The following is a 15,810-nucleotide window of genomic DNA, read 5'->3' on the forward strand; positions in this document are numbered from 1 at the left end:
TAATTTTGCACGCCGCGTGCCGAAAATAAATAAAAATGCGATAGAAAAAATAGGCTACGATATAAGAGACGTCTTTTGTAAAAAAAAAAATTTTAATCGATAAGATGTCTGCCGGACGATTTCGTCGATCGTAGCCCCGTGTCTTTCGCATAATGATCAAATGTTAATGAAAAGTTCGTAAAATGTCATAAAATGTCCACCCCCGCGAATCGACGCTTAATCATACGAGTCGATGTTTGAGCGAGAAAGGATGATTTGCAACGTGCGAGATAGAAAAATTGGTATGTTCGAAAGAGCGCAATTGATTGAACTATGCTGAATTAGAAAAAAAAAGAAGACGAATACTATCGATACTCGCGTTCATGTAAAGTGCAAATACATGGTGTTCACTTTGGTCTCACAGTTTATGCGAATTTTCGACCGCGAACGCGATTACGGAGAACATAATTGGCGAGGCGCAGTGAGCTCCGATATCATATATATTCCTGTGATATATTTACCAGAGAATACATGTACAGGCGAAACGTCAGGCCTAACAAAGAGCGACGATTTTAGTAACGCACGCGTCAAAGGAGCGATCATGGGTCACTATGAACGGCAATGAATAACCGATAATATTCCGCGAATACCGCGAATTATTTTACACGCCGACAGCGGGTTGTACATGCGTAAAATAGTAGAAATGAACAACTTACGTTTTAAAGTTGTCGACCAGGGCCATCTGATGAGTCTTGGAACAATGATAAACGCGGTAATAGAAACGCTAACACGATGAGAGATTCACCCGCGTGCGCAATGGCGTTAAGTCCAGCAGACCACTCTTCAATTTTAGATGTTTTCCTTCGACAACTACACTCTCTGCACCGCTCACGATTTTCTCACTCTGTCTTTCTCTCTCCAATGTCTACCGTGAAGATTAGTGCAGCTATAAGCACTTTGAATTGTACTTAGAGCAAGAAATACCTATTATTACGCAGCGCACTCTGTGTGATCACGTGATCACACGAATGTGAAATGATGGCAATTTCTTGTTTGTGAACTACGCGAAAAACACGATATATAATAATTCAACTTTATCTTAATATTAATATTAACGATACATCCTAAAGCATTCAATACATTTTATGTTTGAGTAATACAAGAAAAAACAAAACAGTTTGTATCAGCGTTAAATAGTGTTAATCAAGTATACATGTATCTGCATGAAACTCACGTGATACGCATGCAATATACATGTCTCCTACTAACGTCTCATGTAAAATTTAATGATCTGATCACTGATTTAGCGTGAGATTTTTTGTAAGACTTCCTAAATATTCATTCGGATTAATCGAAAATGTATTGATAGGCAGTCTAATTATTATTGAAGTACTTTTCACTTCGTGATACAATAAGTTGACATACGAATGCTGTTTTAATAAGCCAATCAGTAAAAAATAAGTTGAAATAATTTAAAAAATATTTTTAGGAAAATTTAAAAAACATGTTTAAAAACGTATAATAATGGATTAAGTAACCTTATTTAAAAAAAAAATGTATTAGAATGTTTGGAATAACATTTCCTTAAAAGTTTGAGTTTAACATTTAAAAAAACATTTTTTTTTTACATTTGAAAAACATTTTTAAAACATGTTTAAAACCAATAAGAATGATGGATTTGTGTAATTTTTAGAATTTTTATTTTATACAATTGATATATCATATTATAGATCTTTTATGCACTTTTAATTGATTTGCTGACTCTTATGTGTGCCCTTCACATCTTCGTATTGTTTTAAGAATAATGGATTAAGTTACCTTTTTTTCAATAAAAAAATATATATTTTAACATTTGACAATTTCAAATATATATTTGAACATTTGAAATCCTTATACATTTAAAAAACGTTTGAAAAATGTCTTTTTTACATTTGAAACAGCTTTAGTTTTCATCTGGGACCCAATTTTGGTTTCAAAGTAATTTCATTACTATTTTATCAGAACATAAATGAGAAATCTCACATTGTTTTACTCCTCTATTATTAATTCTTGTATGGTTTTCACTTACGAGAATCAGTGTTCACCTAGCGGTGATATCTTATATAATACTACACTCGCTACATAATTAATGTAAAATAAATATTATATTAATGTTAACTAAATGTTGAATAAATATTTTTATAAATCATTATTACAAATAATTATAAATGTAATACAATAAATAATAAATATTAAATTAAATAAATTTTTATATAAATACTACTTGGATAAATTTTAAATAAATTTTTTTTCGCAAATATTACCTTTATTACAAATGAGTAATAAAGGTAATATAAACAGTAAATTAATTGAACAAATATTAAATAATTTTTGAAATTATTATTGCAAGTGAACAATTAAAATGAATACAAATATTAAATTAATATTGAAAAAAATGATAAAAGTAAATGTTCTTTCAAATTATTATTGCAAATAAATAGTACCAGGTGTTCAGAACTTATTGTTTATAATACCTTTAGGCTATATTCTTATATATTATTTTGTCGTTATGAATCCAAATCCAATGTTTAAATTATTCCATCACGTCACAATTTTATTATCAACGGAAAATAAATCGATTTTCTGATTTTTTTAGAATCATTTTCTGCATGCAAGTTTTTAATATACTAACTATAATAAATAAAAAAATGGCTGTATTATATATAATTAAATTCACAAGATAGCATAATAGATGTTTAGATATATATTTACATATTTAGTAAATCGCGCTAGATATTTTCCATCGATAAAAAATTATTACCTAATGAAGCAATTTAGATATTTGATTCATTTCAGAATAGCGATTGCGTCAAACGCTCAAACGCTATTGACAGTGTTGCCGCATCACGTTGATCATATATTGACCAGCGTTTATCACAATTACATACATACACATATGCATATATATATATATATATATATATATATATAAAACTGAATATAACCTAATTTATTCTTTTCCTACATTGTTAATCCAGATAAAAGGATTCAATATTAGAATAACCTGATAACTGCTAATAACTATTTAATTCAGCGCATTAATACTATAAGTGATATATAAAAAATAAAAACATGTCAAATCTGTCGACCAAATGTCAAATTATTGCTTCTTGCCTCTTTTCATGTGTGTCGTTTTAATATTTCTTCGATGAAAGTGATCACGTGATGTTTTTGTCGCTAAAAACCGCCAGTTTGAGCGGCTCGTGAAAAGGCACCTTAATAGTTTGATAATAAAGATAATGAATGAAACAGGTCAAAGCGAAGTTAGGCAGATAACCATAACACATTTATATTTCTCGAAAATATCGCAATTTCGTAACTCGATTTCATAATTACCATCCTCGACGATATTATAGATTATCTATCAAATGAGGTATGTTTTCAATTCTCATGCTTTTGACTGAATAAAATTCATTTATATTGACTGCAAATTATTAATTTATGTTATGAGCTAAGAAATTGACCAATCACAATCGAATGTGAGGAAAATAAAATCGATTATTCTCCTCATTTGAGAGTGTGAATGATTAATTTCTTATAACTGTACGGCATAAGTTAACAGTTTATGGCCAGTATAAATAATTCTTTAGGGCTTCAGTACAAAGATGATCATGAAACGTGAGCGTAGTCGTATATATAGATATAATGTTTTGATTAACTTACAACTACAATTTGTATTCCATAACTCACTTATGGCTGTTTTATGTTTAGGCTTTAATTGTTTATACAGAAAAATATTAAATTATATGTATTTAAATATAACTTGTAGATATTTTAGATAATTAGAATTTTATTAATCTTTTGATAGTTTTATACAATAAGGAACTGTGTGATTGGAGTCTTGGAATATTTTAGTGTAAGAAGTATTGATCAGTGAAGATCTAACGATATTACAGCTTGTCTGTCATGAGGTATGTTTTCATTACAATTCTCATGCTTTTGATTAAATAAAGAATCATTTATACTGACTATAAATTGTTAATTTATATTGTAAGCTATAAGAAATTGACTAATCACAATCAAATATGAGGAAGTTTATTATTCTCATCACATTTAACTGTGAATAATTAATTCCTTATAGCCTACAGTATAAGTTAACAATTCATGACATTCAGTATAAATGGTTTTTTAAAGTCTCAGTATAAAAAATGATTATAAATGAAACGTAAGTTGTAATTATATAGATAAATACACCATGTTTTAGTCAGCTTACAACTATAACTTCCATTACTCAGTCATGGTTATCTTTATGTTTAGGCTCTAATTGTTTATACAGAAAAGTATTAAATTTATATGTATTTAAATATAACTTGTACTTTAATTAGAAAAGTAATTAGAACTTTATTAAATTTTTTAAATAGTTTTATACAACGAGAAACTGTGGAGTTTGATTTCCTGTGTGATTGGAATCTTGAGTATTATTGTATAAAAAGCATTGATCGGAAGGCCTAACAGATGAATAAAAGAACCAACACAATAAATGCCAATTTAGAAGCACATGTTGCATTGTAATGCTTAGTAAGATCAAAGTGCTTGGTAACGTTTATGTTGTGAAAATAATTATTTTTTTGTAATTAAAATAAAAAGAAAGTAAGACAATGAGTAAGATTTTAGGAATCTTAAGAGCAAAAGTGATTAGTGGAACTACCATTCCTACTGCAATTGCTTCCAATCCATCTAATCTAAATGAGATTGAGGAAGAAATTAAAAGATTAGAACAAGAACAAGAAGAATATGATAGACAAGTAATAAACGATTATCAAGAAAGATTGGATGAAGAGGAACGAGAGGCTAAAAGAGATGGGATATATGATGGAGATTTAAAAAAAAATATTGAAGCAAGAAAAAAAGCTCTAGATGAGTATAATGCAATTGCTTCCAATTCAACATCTGATTTCTACTTCAAATTAAAGGAAGTTGAAGAAGAAATTCAAAAATTAAAACCAAACTATGAAGAAAGTGATATACAAGCAATTGATTATCAAACAAGATTGCATGAATTGGATGAACTGGAACTAGAGGCCAAAAGAGATGGAATATACGATGAAGATTTAAAAGAACATATCGAACAAGCAAGAAAAAAAGTTATAGACTATAATGTAATTATTTCCAATTCATCTAATTTAAGAAAAAAGAAAATTGAAGAAGAAATTAAAAAAATAAAACAAGAACAAAAAGAAAATGAGAGACAAGCAATGATTAATTATCAAGCAAGTTTACATGAATTGGATGAACTAGAACTCAATGCCAAAAGATATGGACTATATAATGGAGATTTAAAAGAACATATCGAACAAGCAAGAAAATATGTTATACATGGCTATAATAAATTACTTTTATTGATTGCTAAGCAAAATTTAACTTCAGAAATTGGTATTGATGCATTAGAAGCAGAAGATTTTGACAATATAGATACAAGAAATAATTCTACTGTAAGGATGTCTTTTGATGATCAACCGGAAACAAACCGAATACCTGTAAAATGTAGTAGTGCCTTAGAATAATATTGCAGTATCTGATGTTGAAACAACAGTAACATTAAAAGAAAATAATATTAATAATCTATTAAACTTTATATTTTTTAACTCAAGAATAATAAATAATTTAATAATTAATAAATATTTAAATTTTTACTAAAATATTTGTTATAAAAATAATACAAATTTCTGTATTTTTTTTAATTTTAATTATTACAGTTAGTTATGCTATTTTTATTGATAGTCTTTATTAATATATATTTAATATAATGTTCCTATATAAAATCTAGATAGAAATTTACAAATATTCATTAATCAGGTTTTTTAGGAAAACACTAGAAGAAAAACTGAAAAATTATATATTTTAATACCTTTTTATTTTCATGTAATTCATAGTATGATTGCCGAAGACTGTAAATACAAATGAAGAAACCAATAAATCCTATTTTTTTGTAAGTGTTTCTGGATTTATTGTTTTCAAATTAAAAATATATTATATTTTTTTATAACTTAATTTTTTACTTTAAGTCAACTTTATAGAAAAACGACAAGAGACAAAAATTGTTAATTTTCTTCTCATAAAGTTCTAAGAATTTTTTCAGAATTTTTTCCGTATGTTTTCTCATGTTAGTAAAAATAGCCAATGAGAAAATACTAAAAAGTTGATAAAAAATTCTGAAAAAAAATCTTAGTTTTATGAGAAGAAAATAAATAATTTTTGTCTCTTGCAGTTTTTCTGTAAAGTTAATAGTATTTGAGTAAAAAATTATTGAAGATCAATTTTTGATAATTTTTAGTAATTAATATCTTGTTAACTAAGTATTTCAAAAATTGCAAAATGGTAGAGGACTTTTCGACTCGGTTTAGTTTCGCTCTACCTGCCCATGAAACATTTGGCGATTATTTTGAGACACTCTGTATATTGCGAAATATATTGTCATATTATCGTTTCTATAATTACACATTGTAATTGTACTTCCATAATCTGCTTAATTACAAATCAAGAAATTATTTTTATTTGTATATTACAAATTTACAAACGTGTAGACATTTACAACTATTATAGTGAATCTTAAAATTACCCACTATAAGGCCCTACGCACAATAGAAGGAATAAGGAATTAGAAATAAAGAATGAACGATTTTAACCTATTAGAAATCGGATACATCGGAATACATCGGTTTCTAGTAAATTGAAATTGTTTATTCTTTCTTCCTAATTCCTTATTCCTTCTATTGTGCGTGGGGCCTAATAGTTGTAATTTTACTTTTTAGTTTTTAATTTTAATTTTTTTAAAACAAAAATTTTGGACTGTAGATAGCGCTTGAGACTAGAAAGTTCCTAGCCCGTTCGCTATGATTCGCGGTCTATTTTAAAAAAGTAACGAAAAGTTACTTTTTCATAATCAATTATTCTTCTCGAATTCCACTGTAATTTAATCAATTTTTTACGACTTAAGGCTTAAAATATTTATTGTAGATCCGGATTAAAGCGACTAGGCATGCTTGCATGCGAATGAGCGTGATTGGTTCTTACCTGTGAATCCAACCAATCATATTTAATTACTCAGCGAACAGATCTAGGCTCAGTTTCACAACTCATGGTTAAATTTTAACAGGTTTAACTTATTTCTCATCTCTTTCCAATTCTAGCATTAGAAAAAGATAATGAATAAGTTGAACCTCGGTTAATTGAAACTGAGCCCTAGCCGTTTTGTTGACTTAAACGCGACTAATGTCAGTAGGCGCATTCAATTGACAAAGCGATCGCGTTCGGCAGATTCAACTATTGCGGAGCGGATCCATGAGATATGTATTTTTTTCATTCTACATTAAACGCAAGCTAATCATAAGTTTGTTGCGACAGCCAATCTGAAGCGTTAATTTCAAAATGCAAGCTTCAGATTGGCTGTCGCAAACTTACGATCGGCTTGCGTCTAATGTAAAATGAGCTCTTTAAGCGTCGTCTACAATAAACAGTAACAATAGACTGTAGAGACTGTAGACACGTCGGGAGTAAGCTGGTTTTCCGGCTCAGCCAGAAGTGATTGATTGATCAACATCGATGCTGGTTCAACGTCGCTCGACGTCAAATCAATGTAATAATAATTCAACATCGATCGACGTTAATTCACTCAACTGTTGAATCTGCTGAACGCAGCCATTGGCTAGTCTGCTTGCTAAGCAAATGAACATGATTGATTGTCACTTATAAATTCAACCATTCACATTCAATCGGCTCGGCGAGCAAGCTAATCTCTTTGTCCGGCTTGAACGCACCCTATGATTTTGCCCCAATGGCGTAGGACGCAGGAGCGTTGAGATCTACGCTTGGCTTGGCATGTTTTGCAGTATCAGCTGATGGACTTGATGAACTCTTCCGTGTTGTAAAAAAAAAAGTAAAGAGAAACATAAGTACCGTCGTGGAGTATTCGTACCGTGGCAGTACGTCGTGTCGCGTCGTCAATGTTGTAATATGCCGACGCATAACGTTGCCATCGAGGTAACGGCGCCGAACAGATCTTTCCATTTTATCAGCTCATCTTCACTAATCCGCTGTCATCGTCATCAGGGATATTAAGTTGTGTTTTGATTTGGTAAGTCTGATCTGTAAATTCTTCGATCAGTGTCGCAATTCGTTAACGCGTGTCGTCACGCAGCTTTAACGTTACGCATTGTGCCCATGTAACGCATTAGCGCGATGCTGCTGTTAGAAAATCATAAAGCATGCACATTGGCAAATAATCGAACCTATTAGCGAAATCCGTGATTTTACCGATCTGTTAAATCATGTTTGCAGATTCGCTCGAGTAAGTGTGAGTAAGTGAGAGGGACGGGAGAAGGAGAGAAGGAGTAGAGAAAAAGATAGAGTGAGAGGTGAGATGCAATGTTATCGTAAATAAACATAAGTTTATATTGCGTACCTTCTGCATCACAAATCGTGGATTATTGCTGTCCGTTATTTTAAAGTAAGTGTGGAAGGCCGCGACGTCGTTGGTTGCATCAACAAAATTGTTGTCATGAGTAATCAAATTAACAGTCAGTGAAACATTAAATTGGATTAACATAATAGTGCTATTAATACATACATTTTTACATTATATATTCATATATTCATAGGTAAAGTTTTATATGTACTTTGATCTAGCAAGTTATTTTTAAGATAATGTCTCGAAATTACACTGCCTAGTTCTCCATATTGTCTTTCAATATTTGGAAAATACACTGAATAATTAATGCAACTATTGCATAAACCAAACATTTAAATAATCTTTCTCATCATGAATTATAATTCTACTTCAGTCAGAACCAATTACTTCTGAGTCAATATTTTTTTTGTGTATAGCATGATGTTAATATAAATATAAATTTTTTATTGCTGATTATTTTGAAATATAAATATTATTAATTAATTAATTTACTTATTTGCTTATTATTTGCTTTGCTGTAGCAAATATTTATCTAAGCAACGATATTTGAACCAGTTGTGCTAGTGTTTATTTATATTGCTTTATTTACAGCTTAGTTTAATCATGATTTTCTTTAATAAATCATCAACATCTTAGATTTTAATAATATCTACTTATGAATATTTTATTTAAAAATAATTTACAAAATAATAAAGGAATAAGTTTAATATAATTGCATCAAAGGAATTAAATTCATGCTTGTTTTATTAAAAGAATAAGGATAAAGAAATTTTACTTTTTTCAAAAATCACTGTTAATTATTAAAATAGGTCAAGTAACATATTATAAATCTTATTACTAAATATTCTATAGAAAGATTCAAAAAGTTTCATTTAAATCAATGATTAGTATTTGGATAAGAAAAATCTTTAAGTAACCTAATAATCCTAATATTGTGAGTTAAGTCCTTTGTGATTAAACTAGCGTACATACATTTTTCATAATTAAAATTGATATATAATATATTTGAAGTTTGATATAAGCAAGATAGAAAGTTTTAATATAGGTAGTCTAATACAGCAACAAAAGACAGGCCTAGAGAATATTACTCTTATTAGTCTGTACGAATCTAAATATTTTTAGATTTGTTTACAAACAAGTCATTTTGTATTTTGTAAAAATAAATTCTCGTTTTTTTTTCTAATTGTTTGTATGTAATAAATTAATATATACTTATTTGTTACAGAATACTTAATATTTAAATAAACATGGGAGGTGCTGTAAGCTGTGGGCAAGACAATGATGAATTAGTGGATAATTTAATGGGATCGGGATATATCAAAACGAAGAAGGTGGAACAAGTTTTTAGAGCTGTAGATAGAGCAAACTATGTTTTGCCTGAATATCGAGAAGGCGCTTATAAGGATTTAGCTTGGAAACATGAAAATATACATTTATCAGCTCCCTGTATATATAGTGAAGTATTGGAAGGACTAAGTTTAGAACCTGGTTTAAGCTTTCTGAATCTTGGGTCGGGTACTGGTTACCTCAGCACAATGGCAGGATTGTTAATAAGTAAGAAAATTGCTGTTTTAAAAAATAATATCGAATATGTATAATCTTTTATATCTTTTTCAGAACAACATGGAATAAATCATGGAATTGAGTTGCACGAAGATTGTTTAAGTTACGCACACAAAAGGTTGGAGGAATTCAAGGAAATGTCGTTGGCTTTAAATGAGTTTGATTTCTGTGAGCCTGTATTTATGCAAGGTAAAATAATTTTTTGAATATTAGCAAGATGACAGTGGTTTTACTTCAAACATTATGTAATAATAATATCCAACAGGAAATTGTCTTAGCCTCATACCAGGTAGACAATACGACAGAGTATATTGTGGTGCAGCGTGTCCTGAAAGTCACGAGGCATTTATTAAGCAATTCGTACGCGTTGGAGGTATATTAGTAATGCCTTACAAGGATGAATTGCTACGTTTGCAAAGAGTGGATGAGAATACGTGGTTGCAGAACACAATGCTTCCCGTATCGTTCGCAACTCTAGTCGTACCTCCGTCCTCAGACGAACACAATTTGTTTCATCTACGTATGCATATGTCATAAACAAATATTTTATGTTTATTCGACAATTTACGCTATTATGAGATTACGTATAATTTACACTGTATTAGAAATTTTATATTTGCAGCGGAGTACAATCCCTTATCTCTGCAAGAGTTGTGTCGTGGTAAAATCCGACATCGTCTACGTCACAATATCTGGAACGAGCACCCCGAGCTTGAGACTGTGAAGCCTGTAGCTCCAATACATCAAAGGCAGACTGAACAACAAGATACCCTCAGACGTTTTGTAATACCCATTTTTGACTCTGACGATTTTACCGATGATGAGGAAGAACTCGCCGGGCGAGCGCGTTTCTTATTAAATGCGCGTCTCGCTGACGTTCAGCCTGGAGAAGCTATCACGACGAGCTTGCAATTGGTACGGGCGGTCGTGCAACCGAATCAGAATGGTGAAGATAGTGGAGAGATTCAACGGGTTTTGGACAATACCCACGAAAGTACTCGAGATATCGGTGTGAATACGGATTTCCCTGTACGTCAGCAGAGGCGGAAATCCAACGCGAAAAGCACCGTTTCAAGTATGAGTATGGATGATACGAGTGCGGGTCACAGTTCCTCTGTAGGCACAGATACGAACGACAATAACAACGGAGCGGAGGAACGGAGTAAAAGAAACGCGGAAAAATCCAGCGTGGCCGCGTACTCCAACATGAGCGATAGCGATAGCGACAGTGACGGCGAACAAGAGAGCATTTTCATACAACGCAAGAAAATTGCGAAGCGCGAAAAAACGGATAGCGGTATAGTGGACGATGCAAATTTCAGCAATGATGAAAGTAGCTCCAGTTCGAACACTAATCACTCTGATTCTGACATCACTGATACTACGGACGCGGGCGATGCGATGGACGTAGATTTACCCGAGATCGCGATTTATAAATCGTGCAGCGATGCGTGCTGCAAGCCGAAATGGCAAGTTGGCTCTAATACTGGCAAAAAAGTAACTGTCGCGCATTATACAGATAGCAAGACGTTTGCTGTTTATATGAAGGAAAAAATAGGACAGTTACCGTTGCCTTTCTCAATAAAATTGTATATGAATTATAATCGGAAATTGTAAGCAAATAATCGTTATATATTATTCTTATTTAAAGAAATACAATACATTTTTATTACGCAATGAATTTACAATGTTTTTCTCTCGCGTATGCGTTCGTTTGAACTTACGTAATTTACACTAGTGCTCTATATCCCGAGTGATATTTTCAAAATTAACTTCTATCGCGTCTCGTATCTTACGGCACTAGTTAACCGTTACTGATATACTTTTTATGCGGTCTGCTAACGATGAATCAATTGACAAACGATCTTTTGTCAGTTTCGAGTTATCTACTCGAAACTTGTTCCTACAAAACTTTTCTTTTAATCTCCTACTTTGCATAATGAATAGAAATAAGACATAGAAATGTATAATTGGAATATTTAGGGATAAAATTATTAAAAAGATTAAAGTCTCATAATTTTATATATACGATCTTTTATTTATATAATATCTCCTACGAAGTGTCTGTGTCAAAGTTAAATTTGATATTCTTTAAAAACTATTTTACAAAATTCAACTTTATAGATTCGGAATGAATCAAGAGAAATTAAGGAATCGAAAAAAGATAAGATTATAAAAAAAACATCTCCATTTCTGATCTCCATTTTAGAAGATCACGCTTTTGATATCAATTAGATCGCAAGTATCACAATTGTGTCAGAAATTTCAGAAGTTGTCCACAGCTGTATTCTAAAATTACTGTCAATACTAAGAATCTATACATAACGTAAACTATAGATTTTCAGCGCTATAAACTTGGAACACAGCCTATATTACTTCATAATTGGCAGCGCTAAGACTTGAATAAATTAAGATGAAGCAAATATAGTTTCAGGGAGTCATCGATAAAGAACAGATCTAATTAAAGGATCGAAGGAAGATAGGATCATAAAAGTAAGAAAATTCCTAATTCACTTTGGAAGATCATGCTTTCGGTATTAATTAGATCCGATGTCAAGCCATGATCTATATTGACTGCGTCAGTCGAATGTTTATCTTGCAACTGTTGAAAGTTTTCTTTGCTAAGATAAGATATTCCTTTAGATTTAAAAGTTATACAATTCAATCAACGCGAAGAAAATCTCAAAACAGTTCGAAAATAAACATTCTATTGAACGCGGCCAATGGAAATCACAACTTTTGACATCGATTAATTTATATTTTGGCACCGCCAATAAATTCAAAGATTTGAATTATTCATACTGAACTTGCCCCCAATCGAATTTTGACAAGGGTACCAATACTTCCGCGCCAATACACATGCAGGCCACGGATTAATCTACGTGGGATGGACGCGCGCGGACAGATTAGGGTTGATCGGGGTGGAGGAGACTAGCGCCAACAGTCCTACAGCAGCCCGGCAAATCACGTGACGTCGCGCATCTGTGATAAGAGAGGGTGGGCAAGGGAGATCAGTAATCAGTATCAGAGCGCAAGGTCGTGTCGAGGTATATCGAAGTACCTATCGCTCGTTCGCTCATCTCATCATTCTCATCCTCTCATCGAAATTGTCTAGCCGTGAATCACATTTCACGTTCCTCGCAAATCTCTCGACGGTGTAGTCCATGATGTAGTTAAGATCGAGAAATTCGTTATGCGTCGGACATCCCCCCAAAATTCGCGCTTTTGCGCGGTATTCGGTTCGCGGGTAAGCCTGACCGAGCGCAACATCTCTGGTTCCTGCGTGAGGGAATATCGACATCGTCATGCCGGGGAACCGTCGATGTGGACAGAAACCCAGCGGATGATAGCCGATTGAACGAAATTGAAGAAAGACGACTCGTGCGATCGTTCACTTGGAGGTGTCGCGATAACGCCCCGCTCGACCCGCGGTTAAGGTGAGGAAGATGTCGCGTCGCCAACGTGTGTTTACGCGGACATCATCTAGGTCATCATAGCCAATTTACTACTATTTCGAAACGGATTGATTTCTGTTACAAATTTTATTTAAAAAAAAATTTTTTAAGAATGTCGTGAGTTACGAATTTTCAAGAATGCTATAATAAATTTATATTATATAAGCACAATTCTATGCCAATTATTTCTGTTTATTTTTTATTCACCAAGAAATTATCTAAATTTTGTAAGATTATTATATTATATAAATTATATAATATATATGAATTTTTAAAAATGTTACAAATTTAAGACTTAGTTCCACCAAAAAAATTAAATTTAATCTCGGTTTAATTTACTCTTCGTTTTTTAATTCTTAAAAAAAAATTAGTGGAAAACCGAGCCTAATGTCCCGTTTCTATCACAATGTAATTTAATTTTAATCTTGATTCAACAAACTCATCTTTTTCCAATTCTAAAAATTAGTTTTAGTTCCACCAATGTAAGATTAACTTTATATATGTATATATAATCTCGATTTAATTGACTATTTACGTTTTTCTTTAATTCTTAAAATGAAAAAAAAATGAAAAGTAAATTACACCAAGAGTAATGTTAAATGTCACATTGATGAAACCAAGCTGAAAAATATCGTATGCACACAATATTCTCTCTACTGCGCCAAATATAAATGCATGAAACAAAATATTCGTAGCAAATTTTGGCTTGCAGCTTTTTTTAAAAGCTCCTAAGAACTCAAAATATAAATATATTTTCTTTTCTAATGTATCAATTAATTTTGCTAATTGATTAATACTGATTTTGATTTTTTTTTTTCTTTTATAGATTTGAAGAATGAAGATGAAGGCTACCATGTCAGGTGTTTTTCTCCTGTGTCTCTTCTGCTTCAATCTGCCGAACGTCATCATGAACTTTGACCCATTCTGCGGTGGTCATTTGGCAGGCCCTAGAGGTGTCATACACACGCCGAATTTCCCTGGACCCTTTCCGATTCCGATCAAGTGTCGTTGGGTAATCGACGTGTCCGACATCCCGTCGACCAACAGCTCCATCGTCGTCTACCTGACGCAACTTTATGTCTATAAAGGGCTTCGTTTCACCGAATACGCGTATTATGAGTCAGAGACTATGAACTTTGGTGCGGCCCTAGTTAAGGAGGTGACCGAGGGTAATGTCTTCGAATATCAACGTCTGAGAACGTTCAGACCGTTCTTGGTAGTCGAGTTCGAGCTCGATCGACTAGAGGGTAATCACGTAAGGGTATTGAATGACCTGCTCGACGTGTATGGATTCAATGTGACTTACGAAATGACTGAAGAACATCCAAATCCCGAGTCCTGCACCATACGCGACTGCTCTTTTGCTGGTAACTGTCTCGTCTCTGCGGATTACACGTAAGTTATTAATATTATTTATACAAAATATATTATTCTGACACTTCATGCTGCATATTTGCATCTATTGAATTTTTGTAACTATTCATCTAAAATAATTTTCAAATAATTTTAAGCTTTTTGTAAACGTTTTACTTTAGTTATATAACGTTTTATTTTAGTTATATTTTTAATTGTAAAAACAATATTTTACTAATAATCTAAACAGAAATGATGGAAATCTAAACAAATTATTTAATGTTTCTTTTATTAACATATAAGGAAAAAATCATTAAATTTTTTTAATGAATATAAACTTTTAATTCCCTATTAGTAAACTATCTTCAAAAAATTTACAGCAAAAATTTCTAGAAATTTATACCTTCAAATATAAATACACAAGAAATTAAATATTTACAAAAAATAATTGCTGTAGAATTACAAGTCTTTCTTTTATGAATCATAATTTTTCACGATTTATTCATCGTAGAAGCACAGAGTTTCCTTGTATTATGTTTTTTCCTTATTGTTATGTTTTTTCTTTTGCAGGTCTTTCTGGTGCGATTGTTTCGATGGTTTCAATGGAAGGAGCTGCAACGAAGGTCCGTTGTGTTTTAACGATGAAAATATTCCAGTTTGTCAAAATGAAGCCACATGCAGGTATACTTATTACAATACAACATTTAAAAAGGATTATTTTTATGCAATTAATTAAAAATATCTATTTATAAACATAAAAAATCTCGTATTTATTTATGTGAAACGAACTTTATACAAATATCTTTATGTATAATAGAATTAATATTTAAGCATTTATATAAATATTTTACATGCGATAAATATGCCATTATTTTTTAGTTCATTTTTCATTATTGCATAGTTAAATAGCTCAGTTTTTTTTATAGAAAGCGAAAGCTTTTAATTTGCATAATAATATAAAGAATTATAGAATATTATATATGAAATTGTAAAATAAAAATATTTTATAAAAAT

The 15,810-nt window shown here is 31.4% G+C and overlaps 3 protein-coding genes across 6 annotated transcripts in view; all 3 read left to right on the forward strand.

Annotated features, from left to right (window-relative positions):
• The first annotated feature begins 3,158 nt into the window (after window positions 1–3,158).
• Window positions 3,159–5,593, forward strand: LOC108751949 (filamin-A-interacting protein 1-like). Of its 3 annotated transcripts, none has more exons than XM_018492450.1 (3): window positions 3,159–3,391; window positions 3,827–3,929; window positions 4,380–5,593. In XM_018492450.1, exon 3 carries the CDS (start codon window positions 4,617–4,619, stop codon window positions 5,520–5,522), a length of 906 nt encoding a protein of 301 aa, XP_018347952.1. In that variant the 5' UTR covers window positions 3,159–3,391; window positions 3,827–3,929; window positions 4,380–4,616; the 3' UTR covers window positions 5,523–5,593. The 3 variants fall into 3 exon arrangements, with proteins under 3 accessions (XP_018347952.1, XP_018347954.1, XP_018347953.1); XM_018492452.1 differs by having other exon boundaries at window positions 3,874–3,929; XM_018492451.1 differs by lacking the exon at window positions 3,827–3,929.
• Window positions 5,594–7,782: 2,189 nt separating this feature from the next.
• Window positions 7,783–11,665, forward strand: LOC108751903 (protein-L-isoaspartate O-methyltransferase domain-containing protein 1-like). Of its 2 annotated transcripts, XM_018492388.1 has the most exons (6): window positions 7,783–8,092; window positions 8,296–8,372; window positions 9,651–9,979; window positions 10,043–10,177; window positions 10,254–10,508; window positions 10,611–11,665. In XM_018492388.1, exons 3-6 carry the CDS (start codon window positions 9,673–9,675, stop codon window positions 11,603–11,605), a joined length of 1,692 nt encoding a protein of 563 aa, XP_018347890.1. In that variant the 5' UTR covers window positions 7,783–8,092; window positions 8,296–8,372; window positions 9,651–9,672; the 3' UTR covers window positions 11,606–11,665. The 2 variants fall into 2 exon arrangements, with proteins under 2 accessions (XP_018347890.1, XP_018347891.1); XM_018492389.1 differs by lacking the exons at window positions 7,783–8,092; window positions 8,296–8,372 and adding an exon at window positions 8,379–8,464.
• A 1,681-nt stretch (window positions 11,666–13,346) lies between these two features.
• LOC108751998 overlaps window positions 13,347–15,810 on the forward strand; it is a 23,085-nt gene continuing 20,621 nt past the window's right edge. The window contains exons 1-3 of the mRNA XM_018492532.1: window positions 13,347–13,425; window positions 14,270–14,838; window positions 15,367–15,477. Of these exons, the coding sequence (XP_018348034.1) occupies window positions 14,279–14,838; window positions 15,367–15,477 (671 nt within the window). The 5' untranslated portion in view covers window positions 13,347–13,425; window positions 14,270–14,278. The remainder of the gene's footprint in view (window positions 13,426–14,269; window positions 14,839–15,366; window positions 15,478–15,810) is intronic.

Source organism: Trachymyrmex septentrionalis, unplaced genomic scaffold, assembly GCF_001594115.1.
Source record: "Trachymyrmex septentrionalis isolate Tsep2-gDNA-1 unplaced genomic scaffold, Tsep1.0 scaffold53, whole genome shotgun sequence".
Lineage (NCBI taxonomy): Eukaryota > Metazoa > Arthropoda > Insecta > Hymenoptera > Formicidae > Trachymyrmex > Trachymyrmex septentrionalis.

Coding starts and splice junctions, on each gene's coding strand:
- LOC108751949 (XM_018492450.1), top strand. CDS start 4,617: ATGAGTAAGATTTTAGGAATCTTAAGAGCAAAAGTGATTAGTGGAACT.
- LOC108751903 (XM_018492388.1), top strand. CDS start 9,673: ATGGGAGGTGCTGTAAGCTGTGGGCAAGACAATGATGAATTAGTGGAT. Junction 9,980..10,042: donor AATGGCAGGATTGTTAATAA/GTAAGAAAATTG, acceptor TATCTTTTTCAG/AACAACATGGAATAAATCAT. Junction 10,178..10,253: donor TGAGCCTGTATTTATGCAAG/GTAAAATAATTT, acceptor AATATCCAACAG/GAAATTGTCTTAGCCTCATA.